The sequence below is a fragment of the Trichosurus vulpecula genome, chromosome 7 (genome assembly GCF_011100635.1).
Source record: "Trichosurus vulpecula isolate mTriVul1 chromosome 7, mTriVul1.pri, whole genome shotgun sequence".
NCBI lineage: Eukaryota > Metazoa > Chordata > Mammalia > Diprotodontia > Phalangeridae > Trichosurus > Trichosurus vulpecula.
In genome coordinates this window covers 3657367-3676566 of record NC_050579.1, presented here as the reverse complement: position 1 = coordinate 3676566, position 19200 = coordinate 3657367, and the positions used below count along the sequence as shown (strand labels likewise).

Genomic DNA, 19200 nt, shown 5'->3' with positions numbered 1-19200 from the left:
GGAATCCGATTAATTCACTAAATACTTTTGACTTGTATTAGGCTTGCGGCCTGTAAACACCACCCCTCCCCCTCCCCCCCAGATCCCCAAATCCAGCTAGCTCTTCACACCATACCTTCTCAAAAGCTCCTGGCCAGATCCTCTGGGAGCCATGATTGAGGAGTGTTTGCACCGTCTGATGGGGTCTGCACTCCCTTTTGAAGGAGGCACTCTGCAGAACACAGGCCATGGGGGAGGTGCCATTGTAGTCAAAAACATTCACCTTGGCTCGATTCTGTAACAGCAGCTGGACCAGGCAGTGGCTGGCATTCTTGCAGGCCTTGTGGAGGGGACTCTTCTCTTCCTCGTCAGTGGCATTGGCATCTGCACCATGGCGCAGCAGTAGGCGGCACACCTCCAAGTACGGCTCCTGGCCGTGGGGCTCCCGGGCTTGGCCACAAGCCACGCTGAGGGGTGTCTCTTCATGTCTGTTCCTAGCGTCCACACTGGCCCCATGTCGTAGGTAAAGGAGAGTATGAGCCACGAGACCATGTTTTGCTGCAATGTGAAGGGGGCTTTCTTGGCCCTCGCTGCTTGCTTGGTTTACCCAGGCACCATGCTTCACCAACATCTGGGCACATCTGTCAAAGAAGGATAGAAACATGGATAGAGGAATGGTGTCAGCTGGCCCCTTAGCAATCTCATGCCTGAAGCAGGAGTCTGGAATAATCCAGTTATTTTTAATAACTCCCAGGAGAATGTAAGCTCCCTGAGGGCAGGGAGAGTTTCATTTTTGTCTTTGCCTCTCTACTACCTAACACAATGCTTGGTACATAGTAATCCTACATATCATTAAATCTTATTAAATCTAACAGTTATCCTATAAAGGGTATAAAATACTGCCCTTCCCCCACTCCTCCACACCAGCATTCTGTGTATGAGATGCCAAAATGCTAAAGAGCCCACACTTTGTGTTTATATATAAGCAGAGGATACAGATGAAGTCATCTGCAGTAGGGGCAGCAGAAGCAGCAGCAGGAGCAGGAGCAAGCGACCTTGTTATTTTAGAAAGGGACCTAGACAGCTGTTTAACGATATAACTTACAGGACAGGTGTCACCTGCATGAGAAGAGTGCGCTTCCTCCTTCAGGCTCCCCACACCAATTATATCACAGGCTGATCTCTCCTCCTCCCCATGACATTGACCTAGTGCTATAAATGGGGGAAGTCCCTTACCTTCACTATCTTATTGGAACCTCACAACAATCTGGTGACCAAAGTACCACAGATGGGAAAACTGGGAATCAGAGAGACTGTGTGACTCGTCTTGGCTCACAGCTCCTAAGTGTCTGTGGTGAGATTCAAACTCAGGTCTTTCTGCCTCCGAGTCCAATACTCTGTTCCCTATAACAATACTACAAAGACAACGACAACCACCACCACCACCACCACCACCACTACCACTTTACGAAACACTTTAAGGTTTGCAAAGCTCTCTCCAGCGGTCTCGTCTGATCCTCACGACATCCCTGGGAGGCAGGTGCCATGAAACCCATTTTACAGTTGAGGGAACTGAAGCAAGTGAAGGTCTGAGGTTGAGTCTTTTTGACTCCAGGCCCAGTGCTGTGCCTACTGTGCCACCTGGCATTGAACCAAATGTCATCCTAGGTGGAATCATAGAAGCTCCCATTTGGGAGGGACCTCAGTGGCTGTCTAGTTCCAGGGCTCCCTTTAGAGCAGCCCTGATAAGTCATCACCCAACCTCTGCTTGAAGACCTTCAGTGAAGGGAAACTCTCTCCCTTCCAAGCCAGCTGGTCTGGTTTCACACTCGCTCTAAGTGTGAAGCCATTCCTCCTTGCCTGACAAACAGACTTGACATTCTTCACCTCCCCATTGTTCCTGGTTCTGCCCTCTAGGGCAGAATAGAAAAAAATCATCTTCCTTCCATGTCACGACTCTTCTAACACTGACAACAATCATGGGGCCCCTAGGACTGACCACAGTATTCCAGGCATGGACTGAAGGTGGCAAAGCACACCGTGTCTCTCTTAATGCAGCCTAGGAGAGCTTCTTGGTTTTCAAATCACACATCTGATTCATGATAAGCTTGTGGTCCACTATTACCCCTGGAGCTTTCTCCCTTGAAGCTGTGGCCTAGCCATTTTGTTGTCCTCCATTCTGCGCTTCTGAGATGGACTACCTGAACTTATTGAGGTAGGATGATACAGTGGGAAAGGCACCAGATTTGGAGTCAGAGGGCCTGGGTTAAATTGTGGCTGTCACTTAACTGTATGTGACTGTAACTTCTTTATGCCTTGCTTTCTTCTTCCCTAAAAGCAAGGGGACTCTTGGGTCCCTTCTAGCTCTAAACCTATGATCCTTTGCACTGAAGGATAGTTGCCCCACTCTGCTATATATTCAGTCTTGGGACCAGAATGTAGCTGGGTTAGTTCAGAACCCTTGGAGATAATGGTGAGGCAGCAGCCAGAGCAGCAACATCATGGTGGTCAACGAGAACAGACTGGGTGTGGGAGGAGGGTGTGCCACCAGAACAAGATGAGTAAGCAGCCAGAAATGAGATGGGGTGAATGGAAGAACCAGGCTGGGGGCCAACAGGCCCTTAGATAAGAAGTCCCACTGTGGCCTTTAAATAACATTCCACTTACCGAAGTTTTATTTACAAATAGCTTTTCAGGAACACACTTAAAACACCCTGAGGCACCCGCCCATATAGGAACCCTATGTAAGGCCCTGGCTCACCCTCATGAAGGGTTTCTTTGTGTCCCAGATCTTTCCTTTTGTCATTAATTCATTGTCATAATTCAGTCAATCTATTAACTCACTCAACAGACCACACCAGCTATGTGTCATTTACTTGACATCTATTCCTCTCCTTTTCCTCCTCTGTGTTTCATCTCTTACTCTTACAACTCTGTTCCATGGAACTATTTATAGTCAGCTGTCATATGGAAGGGGGATGTGACTCGTTCTCCTTGTCCCTAGAAAGTAGACCTAGGAACAATGGAGTGTGTGTGTGTGTGTGTGTGCGTGTGAGTGTGAGTGTGAGTGTGTGTGTGTGTGTGTGTGTGTATGTGAAATCTCAGAATGACAGATTTAGATTTCGTATTAGGAAATAAAGTCAGATGAACTGTTCTGCTGCTTCTGGCACAAAGGGTTTGTCAGTCTGCTCCCTGACGGTGCCACGACCCATCTTGTGATTTCTCTGACCACGATGCCCCTCCCTGGGTGCCCCTCCCTGCAGTGTTGTTCCCTCTTAGAATGTAAACTCCATGAAGGCAAAGGCTGCTTGCTTTTATATTCATATCTCCACTGCTGAGCATATAATGAGAGGTTAATACATGCTTGTAGTCATTCATCTGGTGCCTACTGTATGTTAGGCAGTGACCTAATGAGAGGAGTTGGTCATTACACGATGCTTAAGGCTTGCAAGTGCTGTACGATCATCATCACGATCATCATCTCATCTCGTCTTCGTGAAGCCACTGGGGGGGAGGTGAGTGAAGAAACTGATCTAGAGAGAGGTTATATGACTTGCCCAGGGTCCTACAACTAGTAAGTGTCTGAGGCTGGTCTTGACTCTGAATGTTTCTGACTCTAACCACTGAACCATCCAGTTAGGTGCTGGGGGTACTGAGCAAGAACATGATCTTCATTGCCCCTGGTGCGCCTCTTCTGGATGTTAGACGTGTTAATTAGAAGCAGAATTCTACCACAGGACCGCCTTGGTCCTAAGTCCTAGTCACCACGCAGAATCTTCTCCTCTCTGAAAACTCTAAAGATTCTGGGCATGTGTCATCACATTATCAGAAGCCCAGGCTGTGGGTTAGGGTTTGACCCCTAAGTGAGCCACTTAACTCTGGCTAATTCTAGGACTACCAGCTGTGTCCTTCTGTCTGGGCACTTCGAGCTTAGAGAAATAGCCCCAGGATGGAGGCTCATGGGAAGCCTTAAGAGGTTGAGGGGAGGAGCTGGTCTCATTGTACCTTGTGTTACTCCATCTGGAGTGTGGGGGGGTTCAGTTTAAGGGAGGACATGGACAAGCCGGAGAGCATCCAGAGGAGAAGCGCAGTTATTGGGATGAAGAATCCCAGTCTAGGTCCTACGAGCAGTGATTTTACTTTGACTCTGTGACATTTACTTTGGAGCAGAGAACACTTGCGTGGTGTCTGCTTCCAAGCATCTGAGGGATTGTCACGTGGATGAGAGACTCACCTTGTTCTGCTAACGGGGGTGGGGGTGGGGTGGGGGGGCAATTGTAAAGAGGCAAATGTAGGGTGGATGTAAGGGAATATTTCTGAATATTCAGAGCTGTCCAAGGTGGAACCTTAGCCTTTGATGGACAGAATGGACAGAAACCAAGGAGCTGGTTTCACTTTGCTCTGAAGCTTAAGTCATAGATTCAGATCATGGGATCATAGACTTAGAGCCGAAAGAAACCTTGAGGCCATCACCTCCAACCCTCTCATCTTACAGACGAGGAAACTGAGGCCACACAAACCAGAGAACAAGTAGAAGAGCTAAGGGTCAGACATCCCTGACTCCCAAGGGTAACCTCGGTTGTTTGCAATTGCCAACAATCACAAAATATCTCCCTGAGTAGTCCATCAGTCAGTCAAACAATTACAAAGTATCTTCCCTAGTAGTCAGTCAGTCAGTTAACAATCTTTGTTGCTAAGTCTGGGGGATACCAGAGCCCCCATTTTAGTGGCGAGACTGCAGGCAAGTATGTACAGGTGTTTCAACAATCCGGCTAGCAGCTGCTGTGGAGGTGTAAAACCAACAACAACCAGCTCACAGAATGCTTCAAGCCCAAGTTCTTTTGATCTGCTTTACTAAGGAAAGCAACGTTAAGGGGTTAACAAGCTTACTTTAACCTGGCATACAATTATCATTCACTTCGTTTGGGGGAAAAGCCAGCACCCTGAGCTTCAGAGCAAATACAAACAAATTACAAACATCAACAGACAGACCCTGTCTGACTCAAATCCCAATTCATAGTTACCAGAGTTTAACCAAGTCTGAACATCCAGGTTTACAAGCTGAAGGGCTCTTAACTACAGCTGCCTGGAGTCTCCACATCAGCACACCACCAAGAGTGACAGCCCTAAGCACACAACTCTGTCTTCCCTTTTTATGCACTCTGTAGCAGTCATCAAATGTCATCTGAGTCACCAGAACTTAAGCTCTGGAGTTCGCACCTCCCTTCATTGGCCCTAGTAGATAGGGGTTTGGGCCTGGGCTTTAGCACCTAGTAAGACTCAATCAAAGACACCCAACTTAATTATTTTAAAACAGTAAGAAAGTCCCACCTTAACTGATATTACAACAGGGCAGCCTTCTTTTGATCTTTTCTATCCCCAGTGCCTTAGGACAGTGGCTGGCACATGGTAGGCGCTGAATGAATGAATGACAGATAAGTATTTATTAAGCTTTATGCCAAGATCCAGGGATACAAACGTAAAAGTTGAAAGGAAAAGGAAGCGCATGGAGACATAGTAGATAGGGAGCTGGACTTTGAGTGACAAAGATCTGTGTTCAAAACCTGACTCATGGAGGCCGTGTGACCTACACAAGTTAGGAGGCTCAGGCCTCCCGTTCCTCATCTCTAAATTGGGGATCATACAGCCTAGGGCCCCTCCTTCTCAGGGTTGTCGAGTGAGGCAATCTGCACATTTCAAAGCGCTCCATTCACCATGTCAATGGCTGTTATTATTATTGTAAACATGTCTTCCCTCCCCAGAGGAGTTTATAGGAAAATGAACCCCGCCCTCTACGACTGCCCCAGCAGAGATCCCCCAGCATGGCTTGCTCTCTGCAATGTGGAAACCTTTCCAGGAGGTGATGGGCCTGAATCCCTCCTCCACCTGCTCCTGAGATATGGCTCCATTTTTTTATCCAGTGCTTATCTGCATTTCTTCCTAGCAGGCTGACATGTTAAGCTGCTGTCCTGGGGTGGGGGGTGGGGGTAAGCCACCACAACAATCTCTGAATCCTAAGAACCGCATATCAGCTTTCTGGAGCCCCACCTCCACTGGACTCCAGCCCACCCCAGGGGGCCAGAATTTTCTCTGGATATTTTCCCCGATCTGAGAAAAAAAAGTCCCAATCAAAAGAAGCCCAGGCTCCTAAATCGTGGACAAAAGGAGGCAGGAGGTGTCGTGTGTTGAGCCCTTCCTGATATAGGGACCAATAAGAAAGGCAAGTACAGCATCACTACAACGTGTAGGTTCTAGGTACCTGCCCCTATGACCTGCATCTTAACCCCAAACTACCACTCACTTAGGGATCTGATATTCTACTCTGTTCCTGATTTCCTTTACCCCTCTCTACATTGCTTTTAGATCATAGGCTTTAGATTCAGGGGACCCGGACTTAAGCCCACTTTTATGGTGTATTAGCTACATGACCTTGGCCAAGTCCCTTTCCTTTGCTAGGTATCCTTTGTAAAATGAGGAGCTTGGAATATGTGTCCTCTGACATTTTTTCCAGCTCAGTCTCTAAACTTATGACCCTGCCAGTAGGACACACTATCACCCATAGGCTTGAAAGGGCTCTGAGGGTTAACCAGCTTTGGCCTGGGTGCTACAGGCTTGTGACTGGGGTCTGTGAGCGGGCTTTGTCATATCCTAACAGACAGGCAGAAGTCAAGAAGCCCTAGGGTCAACTTATGAACAGCGTCAGTCCTGAATTGAGGATATCACCCCCATCTGAGAATGCCAAAGTCACTACGTGTCCAGACTTCACAGGCCAAGGATTAAGGAGACACTGTTGTTTAAATAGCTTCTGATCTGGAGCAACTCAGATAAACACACCCTCCCTCAATCCTCCCCACTTGCAATCATCTCCAATTATAAGTACCCTGTCAAGCTCCTAGGTGACAGGAAGGGAAGCAGTATCTCCCACTGCCTCCCTTTATTACCAGCAATAGAGAAATAATTAATTTGAGCCAAATTCACCTAGACTAAGCCCTGTCAACCTTATATATTTAATTTTAAGGAACATGACACTGCTCAGTCAGAGGCCTGGTCTATGACTTTCCAAGGACAAAGGGAAGATACTGAGATCAGGCTGTTTATTATGCAATTCCCTCATTCAACAACGGCCATTGGCTCCCTATTGCCTCCAGAAGAAAAAAGAAACTTCTCCACAGAGTCCATCACAGTTTGATTCCAGCCTACCTTTCTAGGTTTATTGAATATATTTTTCTCTTTCACGCACGCTGTGTTCCAACAAAAATGACTGTTGTAGTGGAATAGCGTCTTTGGAATCAGACAGCCTGGGCTCGCTTCCAATTCTCATACTTATGACACGTGTGTCCTCCAGTCTCTTACACCTCTGTGTGCCTCAGTTTCCTCCTCTGTAAAATGAGGGGGTTGGATGAGATGGTCTCTGAGGAATCTTCCTCAATGCCATGAACTGGGTCTCTTGCAAAAGATCAGGACTGGGTCTCCAAAAGAAGCTCATGGCGACCTAAAAAATCTTGTCAAAAATTTCCTCAGGTGCAGTCTTCCATTGCGGTTGTTTACATGAAGTATTTCTGCCTCACCGCGAGCCAAATGGCCTCCTTTGTGTTTCTGGTGGATATTCGTAAACCCTGTTAATTACATCCATCAGATATTTGGGGGGGTCACTGGGGTGGGGGGGAAGGGTAAAGATCGTAGCCTGGGGGTGTCTGCCAGACTCAGTTGGCCTCTTTTATGTGGCTTTTTTATGTGGCTTTTATGTGGGCCCACCTCAGATCGCAGGGAGGGCCTCCCAAGATGTAACCAAGGATGCGATTACTACTGACCTTGAGACAAAGAATCCTCGCCCCCTAAACCCTCTCAGTGTCCAGGACCTTCCATGAGCCTGCACAAACCTTCCTCAAGGACAGAGAAGATTGTAGAGGAACAGAAGTAGACCTTCAGGGAAGGCCACTCTGGAATAGCTGACTCCCAACCCTCAGAACCACCTTATTCTGCTAGGAAGGCGTTTCACTGGCTTCCCGTTTATGTCTCCCTCAGTGTTGTGAGCACAGCGTCCTATAGTCTCAGCCTCTCGGAGGCTTCTGGCTTACCCCATCTCTGAATTGGAAACTCCTCTATGTCATACCAGGCAAGTAGTTATCCAGCTTCTCCTGGACGAACTCCAGAGAAGGGGAATGTGCCCCCCCCCCGGAGTAGCCAATGTGGGGTGGCTGGAATGGAGAAGTTCATTGACACATCTGCCCTCTGGGGCCAGCCAGAACAGTCTAATGCTCCTTCCACATGATGGGTGTTAGCATCCCTCCCAGCTTTGGGCCACCTACACCCAATTAATAGACATGTGCACAAGCATGCAGGCCTGTGAATACACATGCCACACATATAGATTTGTTTCTGTGCCTTTACACAAGTCAATGAGGAATAGACCAGAGAGCACCGGGCTAACCAAGATCCTTGGGGCCCTCCTGTGAGAGTCGATGACTACTTTGTGGTGAATGTCAGGGGGACCATCCACCAGAAATCAGCCCATGAGGCACAATTGTTCTACAAAATCCTGACCTCTCTGTAGGCTCAGGCTATACAGGACGGGGCCTTGATTTTTATGAGAGGCTGAGAGGTCCTTGTTTGGTAAAGGTTTAGGGTCTAGCTGCTGTTGGAGGACCATCTGGCCTTTGGCCAAGCACAGATTTCTACACTGGAAGCTGTCGTAAAGCCTCAGGAAATTCCTTCTGTCATCAGGGGTGATGTTTGCCAGCCAGAATCCCTTGTGACAAACCAGAGGGGCTTAGAGACAAAGAACCCTCATCTTGTTTTCAGTGTTAAGTAAACGGATGTGATGAGCCCGTCGGGTTACATCAGGATGACCGCTGTAGGGAAGCTTGCTTGCGTGACATCAAGGAGAAACAATGTCGCCTCTGATGGGCCTGGGCAAGGACAGCCAGGGGCAGTATCGGAGAGAACTGGTGCTGCCCAGGGTCTGGTGGGAGGGGGCCATTCACAGGCTAGAGAAGGGAGGGTGTGTGCACATGAACTGCGTGGGTATTCATGGGCCAGCACACATGAGCATGCATGCTGTATACATGTGTGGGCTCGCATTTTTAGACAAAGTGTAAACATGTATAGGATGAATGTGTGTGTGTGTGTATATGTGTGTGTGTGTGTACTGGGCCCCTCTGACATGCTATATTGTATGCACACATTCCAACATGTGTGCATGATCCTGTATGCATATGTATGAAGTATCTGTACTGTGTATGTCAGGCCTCCATGTATGCATATCCACAAACCTACAGGTGTGGTATGTGTATTCACAGGCCTGCATGCTTGTGCACACGTGCTACATGTCTATTAATTGAGTTTAATTCATGTATCACGGATCCATGGGCTGGATTCCCCAGATGCCTTGGAGCATATAAGGTATAAATGACAGCACCCCATGACCTTTATGGAGACTGCCTCCCCCTTGGGTTCACTGGCCTGGCTCAGAGCCCCTCTTGAGACCATCCTGATTCCCTTCCTTTTTCTTTTCTTTATTTTTCTCAATTGGAAAAGACTCAGCCTGTGGGAACAGTGTGTACCAAAAATGACCTGAGAAACAGCTCATCTGGGGGCAGGAGGGCTCAACAGCAGACCCTGGGAGGGAGAAGGCAGGTGCAGAATCAGATGGATTCCTATTTTCCAGTGCATTAGGCTCATTGAAATTTAGCCCCTCTCCGAGCTTATTCAAAGGGTTGTTAATGACTCCTCCTCTCCGGGTCCCAGGGCAACTCTGGGAGATCAAGAGCAAGTTTCTAGTGCTGTTTCTCACAAGTCCCCACTGGTGTGCTCCCCACTGGTTATGCATTTGGTATAAATTAGCCCATTAGATTTAATTAGCTTCTAATTAGGGGTATTTACTAAGGCATTATAGGACATACTATCTAATGAGGACTTACAGAGTTCAGGCGAGAGTGGGCTCAAGCTTAGAAAGACGATGCATATGTACTTCATGGAAACTACATGGAGTGACTTAGCTCCTTCTTCCATGGAAGCCCTTCTCTCCTTCCTGGAGTCCCCATAAAGCTCCCCTGGAGCTCTCATCTCTTTAAGATGCTACCTTCCCTGAAGCTGCTTTCCTTTCTTTCCTGGCTCCTGGCTGGAAGGATTGCCTGATGCTGGCCCAGTCTTGCCAGTGACATAGTCAATGGGGGTGGGGAGCCAGAGAGTGGGACGATTCTGGGCTCACTCCCCTCTTGCCCCTTGCTGCCTCTGGTGTAGGCCTTCTTTAAGAGCTTCTGAAGCTTGACTTCCAAAGACATTGCTGGAATGAAGCCCTTGGAATGGCCTTGGTTTGGATCTGCCCAAGCCCAGAGGAATATAATTTAAAAAAATTCATCCCAATATATTTGATCACCTGATTTTATCTAGTGGTTTGAACTTCCTTCCTCCACCCGGTTTACACCATTTACTATTTGATTGGTTTGGTGACTCAGTCAAAGAGGCATTCTCATCTAATAAAAGCACGGTGGCAGGAGCATCTTCTTAGTGGCATTTGGTGGGGTTGGGGAGGTGATGTACCCCTTGAACACAGTATGTTCTACCTTATTCCTTTCTAAAAACATTCTTTAAATGTGCCTTATGTGTATGGTGTTCTCCAGACTGTTTAACGGTGGTGACTGTCATCTTGTTTCCTCTATAATACCATGTGGGGACAGCACAGTGCACCTGGCTACACCAACACTGGCTTTGAGCTTTGACTCTGATAATTGGTAGTATTCTGACTTTAGCTAAAACATCCTTGAGTTGTTTTCCCCTCCAAAATGGGGACAAAACATGTAGAATCTTTGAATTAGAAGGAACCTTAGAGGGAACCCTTAGTTCAGAACCACACAACCTCAGAGTGAGAAGAGACAAGAGCCCAACAAGCATCTAGTACAACTTGTGCCTAAGTAAGAATTCCCTTGATGACATGCCTGACAAATGGTCATTTGGCTTTGCTTGAAGAGCTCCAATTAGAGGGGAGCTCAATATCTTCCAAGGCAGTCAATCCATTCCACACTTACATAGCCCTCATTATCCTGAAAAATGTCCTGATACTGAGCTAAAGTCTGTGTCTTTGCAACTTCCAAACATTCCTCCCAATTCATCTCTCTAGGGCCAAGAAGAACAAAGTATGTCCAGCTTCCAAACAGTGGCCCTTCAAATACTAGAAGGCAGCTGTCTTCCTCCCCCACTGCCAAACCTCCTCTTCTGGTTAAATAGCCCCACCTCTTTCCCCTGATCCTCATAGGTCTGAATCTCCCTTCACCATCTTAACCCTCCCCCACCATGTTCTTCAGTTTCTATATGTCCTTCCTGAAATAATGATATATCAATGTTAAAATAGCTCTTTAAAGTTTGCAAAGCATTTCAACAACTCAATGAGACAGGCGTTATTGGGGCTTCTTCCCAAGGAAGTTTTGTACAATGTTATGTATAGAGGAGATGTGACTCATGATTGGTAGAGAGAATGCTGAGCACGACCATTCAGACTTACTTGAGGAATTTATTGAGTTAGTACTAGAAATCCTTCAAAAACATACATGGAAAGAGAAGCTTTGAACATTTAGGGAAAGCTGGTTCCTCAACATGTCCTTGATTTCCAGCTTATTTCCATAGAGACTACAGAGAGATAGATTTTGCTCCCAGATGAAGAGTTCAGTCTCTCTTGTGACTTTTTTTGTTGTCTTTTCTGATCTGCATAAGTTCCCTGACTTCTGTTTACTGTTTAGCTTGGATAAATGGTTCTACTTGCTCTTCACTATTGGTGATGATCTTTTGTGTAACTAGAACTGTTGGGGAAAGACCATTGTGGTGAGAGCTACGCTAGAGGGCTCCATGCTAAGAGTATTCAGGGAAGTGGCTTTGGTTCTGAATCTATTAGCCCTTGGACTACCATTATTTGAGGGAGGAGGGAGATACACTTTTAGCCCAATACACTTCTTGAAAACTATAAGACAAATCTCCCAGCTTTGGTGACAGTGTTCGTTTGGCTTGCATGCTTTACCCCCTCCCCCCACCATGTATCACGTGTGACCAACTCTTGGCTTTCCTCCTCTCTGAACAGGTGGGGTAGACCTCAAATCACAGCTAATCAGGCCACCTTTGAGCCACACATGCTACATACAGGTGAGGAAACTGAAGCAGAGAGAGTTGAAAAGATTTACTTCAGGTCAAATGGCTAATAAGTGTCTGAGACAAGATTCAAACTCAAGTCTTCATGACTCCAGGTCCAGCATTCTATCCACTCTCCTGCCTTGCTTCCTCAATGTGGTGGCCAGGTGTGTGACTCCCCCATGTTGTAGATGAGGACACTTGCCCAAGGCTACTCAGCTAACCTGTGAGTTGCATTGTTTCCTTCCCAGAGTTGTCATGAATCTCAAAGGAGGTCAGGCTCTTGTGACTATGAAGGGGGATGCAACACTGGCCAGTATTCTGGACATGATAGTGATGGAGATGAGGTTTACTTGTCCGTCCATCCTTCCTTCCTTCCTTCCTCCCTTGCTTCCTTCTTTCCTTCCTTCCTTTCATCACTATCAGGCCTTTGCTATGTGCCAGACCATGGCAATACCAAGACAAGGGTTCCTGTTCTCCAGCAGCCCATTCTACAGATTTTGGGGGTAAATCCTCCCCAATCACCAGCTGAATGTGGCATCATCCTAGCACAAACTGCCTGAGGGCACAGTGATGGGGAGAGCAGTTCCTGTGGCCCCACTGCTTGTTCCTCAGGAGCCCTGAGCTCGCCTTCTCACGGCAGCCTCCCTGTGCTTGGTTCTTAGCTGAGGCATCTACATGGAAGCCAGAACTCATCTCCTAAGAGCTCTTGGCTGCCTGCTCCTTATTTCTCACCTGGAGACATAATCATCTGATTAAACCCATCCTCATTAAGTGCTTGGCAAGAGATAGAGATATCACAGCGAGGGTCCAGCACTGCAGGCCCGGGGACCTGATTCATGATCATTAAATGGAGGTTTTTAAAAAAGAGGATCATAGACTGAGAGCTGGAAAGGACCTCATGGATATTGTTTAATCCAATCTCTTGATTTAACAGAGGAGGAGAGTAAGGATTATACAGTATGGGGGAAAGTAGACTGATTCTAGAGCCAGAGAAGTGGGTTCAGATCCTGCCTCTGCTAGTTACTAACTGGGAGATCTTGGGCAAGTCAGGTATCCTCTTTGGGTCTCAGTTTCCACAACTGGAAAATGAGGGAGTTGGATAAGACAGCTTCTGAAATCTTTTCCATTCTGGATCTTTGATGCTGTGAGCCATGATTCTTTGACTGGAGAGGAAAGTGATTTGCAAGGACATTCATGGAGTAAGATATATGACCAGGATTCTAAATTCCAGCCCAGGTTCTCTGGCTCTAAATATAGCACTATAAGAATGAGGGAGAGAGAGGAAGGGAAGGAGGGAAAGAGAGAGGGGGGAGAGGAAGAGGGGGAGGGAGAGGGGGAGGGAGAGAGAGAATGAGAGAGAGAGACAGAGAGAGAGACAGAGAGAGAATGGATGGGAGAGAGTGAAAGAGAGTGCCATTTGGTGGATGGTGTCTCTGAGGCTCCTTATTCCTAGGCAATTTCAACTCTCTGGGTCCCTAGCAGAATCTAAAGACCTAGAGTTGTTCCACCTCTCCCCTTTACCAGTAGTGAAATAAACTCAGGCAAGCCCTCTGGCCAATCTGAGCCTTGAGTCCAACCTCAAAAAGATGAGGGCAATAGGACCCTGGCACCCCCAGCCTGGTGATGCGCAACATTAATAAATGGCTTGGCTTGAGTTGAATCTGGCACCAAGGAGACCATGCTTACTCACCCTCCCTTAGCAGTATGGAAGTGGAGGCCAGGAAGGCACTGAAGGCGTTCATGTCTGGACTTTCTGATGACCTTGCCTTCTATCACATCATGACCAGACAGCATGGTCTTCCCCTCTCAGAGTTAACTTATTTTCCAACCCCAGGGGAATCAATAACTCATTTAACTCTGCCCAAATTTCTCCCTGCTGGGCTTGAAACATACACACATTGTCCGGATGATTTTGATAAGATAATTAACTCTTTTCAAAATACAGGCCCAGGCTCATGAATTATGTTTGTCCCTGTTCTAGTGACAGCAGTAAGATAGAAAAAGCAAATGTAAGGGTCTTCACTAGAAGGCTCAGGAAGGAAAATGGTTCTCCCCCTTGTTAATTTGGTTATTCCCCATGTCCTTGAAGAGGGAGAGAAGGGAGGGAAGAAGCATTGATTAAGCACCTGCGGTTTGCCACGCACTACGCTAAGCACTATATGGAGATCATCTCCTTCCATAGACGAGGCCAAGTTGCCTTTGAAGCTCTGTGAGGGGCCACCTCATAGGTGAAGCCTTTCTTGGTCTCCTCAGTGACTTTCTAAATGGATATTTCTTAATATTATTTTGAACATAATCTATCTTTACTAATTTTTGTACACATTATCTCCACCCCCAAAGCACAGGTTTCATGTAGTCAGGGACAATTTCATTTTTGTCTTTGATCCCCCAGCATCCAGAAGAGTACCTAGCACATAATAAAGCTTTAATCTTTGCTTGTTAAATTGAATTAAGTTGAATCATACCAGCTGTAGACCCCAAAAGAGAGAGAAAGATATAGTGACTTTAGACTCCTCTCACCCCATCAAGTTAATTGTCACAGCTGTCAAAAGGTCATAGAGGAAAACTCTAATAAATGGGCCAAAGTGGGCATTCCTGGCACCCAAAGTGAAGAATGAGAGACTGAATTTTACTGGAACTTTAAAAACCCCCAACAAACCTCTTCAAACGGCACCTAGATTAAAGTCCCAATATTCTTTCTGCGTGATGAATTCTTGTGAATTCTGAATGGCTCAGTGGTTGGAAGGAAGCCTGCATCTATCCATCCATCTATCTATATTTTTTATCCCAGGCACCCAGAGACACAAAGGTTTTTAAAGTCCTGCCCTGTGGTGAATGGCCCACTCAATGGTCCTATAGAAAAAGGCAGCACACAGGTGTTCAGACCATTGTTATCAGGAGTGAGAAAAAATAAAATCTCTCTATATGTAGGTCAGTGACCCCCCCCCTCCCTATTGTCAGAAAAGAAATTAAGGATGACCTAAAATCTACTACTTAAAAAAGGTGCCTGGGAAAGTAGTCCTTCCTAATCAAAGGGGTAATGTTTATGCTACTGAATGGCTGACCTTCTCAGCATAGAACTTTCCCTGAAGTCTTTGGAGTTGAAAAGTTCTGGTTGAAGCCTCAAACCGGGCCGACACATCTGTTAATTTTTCATCCTTCGAGGAAGTTGCTTAAGTTATCATAGAGGTACCAGGTGGGCTGTGTAGTTGAACGCCTATTGGCTGTAGCTGTGATAATCTCCAGGGTTCAAGGCCTCCAGGGTGGTACGAGGTACCTTTTCGGCTGAAAGTCTATACCAGTAGATGGGGGTTAGGGTGGGGGAGGCAGATTCTCTCTCACCCTGAGCAATTGCCTTCTGACCCATCTCACAGATGCCCTAGTATATGAAGGACTGAACAAAGGGCCCCGTGGGAACTCCAGCCTGTTTGTTCGAGGCATTGGTAGCACAGCTTAGAGTCCAGAGGCTGGCACAAGGGGGTTAAGACCAGAAGCAGATATTCAGGCCATGAACAGAGTTTGGCACATTGTTCCTTTTATGGGCGAGCCCAGGAGAGTTTCTCAGAGTTCAAACAAGGCTATGAGGAAAAGGCCTCTGCCTGGGTGCAAACATACTGAAGGGAGTATGGGTTTTTCTATTTCCCCTGAGCTGGATCAGTCTCTCTTGGGCTGACTGCAGGCCCCCTGAAAGCAGACGCCAACCAGACTCCTATTTCTGCAGAAGCATCTGGAGAGGTCCCAAGCAGCTACTCACAACAATACTTGTCAGTGGATGGCTGAAAGTGGGAAACATTGGAAGACCATCCCGTGGAGGCTTGGGACAAGGGTAATGTAAAGCCAGAAGGTGGCAATGAGTCAAATGAGCTGCATCCAGCTGTCCTCTGCCCTCCACTGGGGTGGAATCACAATGGCCTATTTAGAAAGTATATCTGAAGACCTAAAAGAACATTGAACCAAAAAGTGAGGCTTCCTGGACTGATGCTGGTGCTTCCAGTAAGAGCCTCCAAAGCAATTTGCAGGCATTAGCAATTTAAATCAGGGTTCCCCACAAGGAAGAAGGCCAGGCACTGCTCCCTCCCTCCCGTGCCCTCTGCTAATTGCACAATAATAATGGAAGTGTTAACTTGCACTGATGACAGATATTTCCACTTAATGCAGCCTCATTTGATCCCTGTGAGGAAGACAGGGAAAGGATTATTATCACTATTTTGCATGAGGGGAAACTGAGGCTTAGAGAGGTCTAAATGGCTGAGACTCCAGCCCTGCTCTTCAGACCATCAAACTATGCCAGACTGCACTGGACATGGTGAAGCTAAAGGGAAGAGGTCACTGGGGCTGGTCTTCCAGGTGCAGTGTTAGTCCAGGGGTGCTTTACTGTTTTTTTCCATCATAGACCTTTGGGCAGCAGTTGGGTGAGGCCTATGGACTCCTCCTCAGGGTAAGATTTTCAAATGCATAGGATTTAAAGGAAGCCTGATTACACTGAAATACTGAAATACTGCTTGAAAGCCTATTCTCAATCCATCCAATGGAGATGGGAATGTGGTACTATCTCCCGAAGAGGTAATAAGGAGCAATGAGGGCTTTGTACTGGGTCTGGAGATTTTAACTTGTAGGCCAGCCACCTTCTGGCTTTACATTACCCTTGTCCCAAGCCCCCACGGGAATCATGTTTTTAATGAAATCCAGAGGATGGCACAGGGAACCGTTTCTATTGAAATGAGACAATTAACATATATTTGAAAAACAGGCTCATGGCCCTTGAATTAAGAACCCTCGAACAAGATGGCCTCTGAGATCTTTCACCTCTAAATTTAGGAGTGAGGCTGACTTTTATTGTTATATTAGCTCACCAAAAGTACTGAGAAATCAAAGGCCTATGGTCTGCATTGGTAGAGAAAAGACCTTCCTCGATAAAAATCACAGTCCTGGAATGATGGAGTTCCAAAGTTCAGGCTCTCTTGGCACTTGGGGTTAGGAATTGGGGCTGATAGATGCTTTGTTAGCTTCTCGCAGTTGCCTGATGAAGAAGCCAGGAGGATTGCCCGTTGTCTGGCCCTCCTTGCTTTTACCGTCTATACTGGCAGGTGGTGGCCACGACACTCCAATGAATTGGCGACTTTTTTGAGAGAGCACCGTTTGCTACAATGGCAGCTGACAACCCAGCCAGCCATGCGTGGCCATCATGATCAACCCTTGCTCTGTGTTTTTGCAAAGTTCACCACAAGGGGGACTGAGGAAGGACCGTCTTTTACCTCTCTTTGTATCCCCAGCACTTAGTACAGTGTCTAGCAAATTGTAGGTGCTGAATGGTTTGTCTGTTGACTGAAAAGCAAGGCTTCCTCCCTCCCTGGAATGTCCTGGAAGCCTTCCTCCAGGTGTCCTGACTATTCAAAGATATCAGTGGAACATAGGAGTTGGCCTTTGTTTCTCTCCTGTTCCTGATCTGTGACCAGAATGACCTTTTCCTTTTTTTTATTTGTATGTTGTTTGGATGACAAGCTTTACCCAGTTTCTCCTGCATGATTCCCTCTTTGTGACATGTTTTTCAACAATCCGGCTAGCAGCTGTTGTGGGGGTGAAAGACCAACACAAACCCAACAACAAAAATGCTGCCAACACGCTACAAAAGCCCAAGTTCTTTTGATCTGCTTTACTAAGGAAAGCAATGTTAAGGGGTTAACAAGCTTATTTTAATCCAGCATACAAATATCACTCAGTTCAGAGGGAAAAGCCAGCACCCTGAACTTCAGAGCGAAATACAAACAAAGTACAGACATTGACAGACAGACCTTGTCTGATTCAAATCCCAATACATAGCTAGCAGGGTTTAACAAAGTCTCAGCATCCGGGTTACAAGCTGGAGGGCCCTTAGCTACAGCTGCCCGGGAGTCTCTGCATCAGCATACCATCACGAGTGAGAGCCCTGCACAAATAGCTCTGTCTTCTCTTCTTACACCATTTCAGATGTCATCAAACGTCATCTGAATGACCAGAACTTAGGCTGCTATGATTGGCTCTTGAGTTAGCACCTCCCCTTAGTATCCTGAGAGCTTCATACCCACATAGGCTTAGCACCTAATAGGGGTTTGGGCCTGGGGCTTAGCACCTAGTAAGACTCAATGAAATACACTGAATTAATCAAAGGAAACAAAAGCCAAACTCTTCAAGGGCACTTGGTTGAACTGAGTGCTAAGAGCCCATTTTGCTTACCAACATAACATGTTATGGCCTGTGCACACTCAGTATATACTTCTCTGTTGCTTTTCTGTTGATCCTCAAACTCTGTTCTCTGAATATCATAGTTTTCTATGACTCATAGTCTTGTACCACTTGGAAGAACATTGGTGCTAAAAAGATGGGATCTTTGGTTAGGAAGAAGTTGGGCAGAAGGGGGGGAGTCACTAAAAATATTGATGCGGTTTCTCAAAGGCAATTAGCTCTCTACTGCCTTCTAACTCTGGGTTTAGCCTATTGTTCATTTATGGAGTCTGTGAAAGATATGTCTGTATCAATCTCTGTCTCCCACTGACACTTATATACTGCCCAAAATGGATGAACTCTATGGGTTGTCCATCCAATTGGATCTTATAGTCTGGTAATAGGCATTCTTCATCCACTTGGTTTTCCTGTGTGGATAGCTAGGACAAACTCTTTTAAGTGTCTGTGAATCTCTTTTAGGAGACTTTGTACTATGCTAGGACTTGATGCAGTAAATACAAAGCCATCTGCAAACAGGAGCACCTGGAGGACTTCACCATCCCTCTTCCGTTCAGACTCTGTGCTGGAGACTGAGACTAAATTGGCTTATTCCTAGAAAATAGGTTTATTATTCAAGGATTTTAAACTATGGTCTTCTATATCATTAAACATTTCCCTATTTTGCCCTGCCTAGAAGTACAGGGGTTACTGTCAAGTCCAGATGGTCAAGGGAGCTTTGACATAATCTCTTAGGCAAATTGGTGGCCCCCATTCCCAGGGGAACTAATCATGTTATTGCTGACCCTCTCATGGACATCTGGTCAGCTTAGCCCACTGCAACTCAGAATGCCTCAGCCCAAGGGAGCTGCAAGCCGTATTTCCCTCAGTAACTGGGATTCC

General features: G+C 46.6%; 1 protein-coding gene across 2 annotated transcripts in view; it reads right to left on the bottom strand.

Annotated features, from left to right (window-relative positions):
* Positions 1–115: 115 nt before the first annotated feature.
* ASB18 (ankyrin repeat and SOCS box containing 18) overlaps positions 116–19200 on the bottom strand; it is a gene marked incomplete at its 3' end in the record, with an annotated part of 54153 nt that continues 35068 nt past the window's right edge. For both annotated transcript variants that reach the window (XM_036767935.1, XM_036767934.1), the window contains 1 exon segment: positions 116–620. In XM_036767935.1, coding sequence (XP_036623830.1) covers positions 116–620 — 505 coding nt within the window.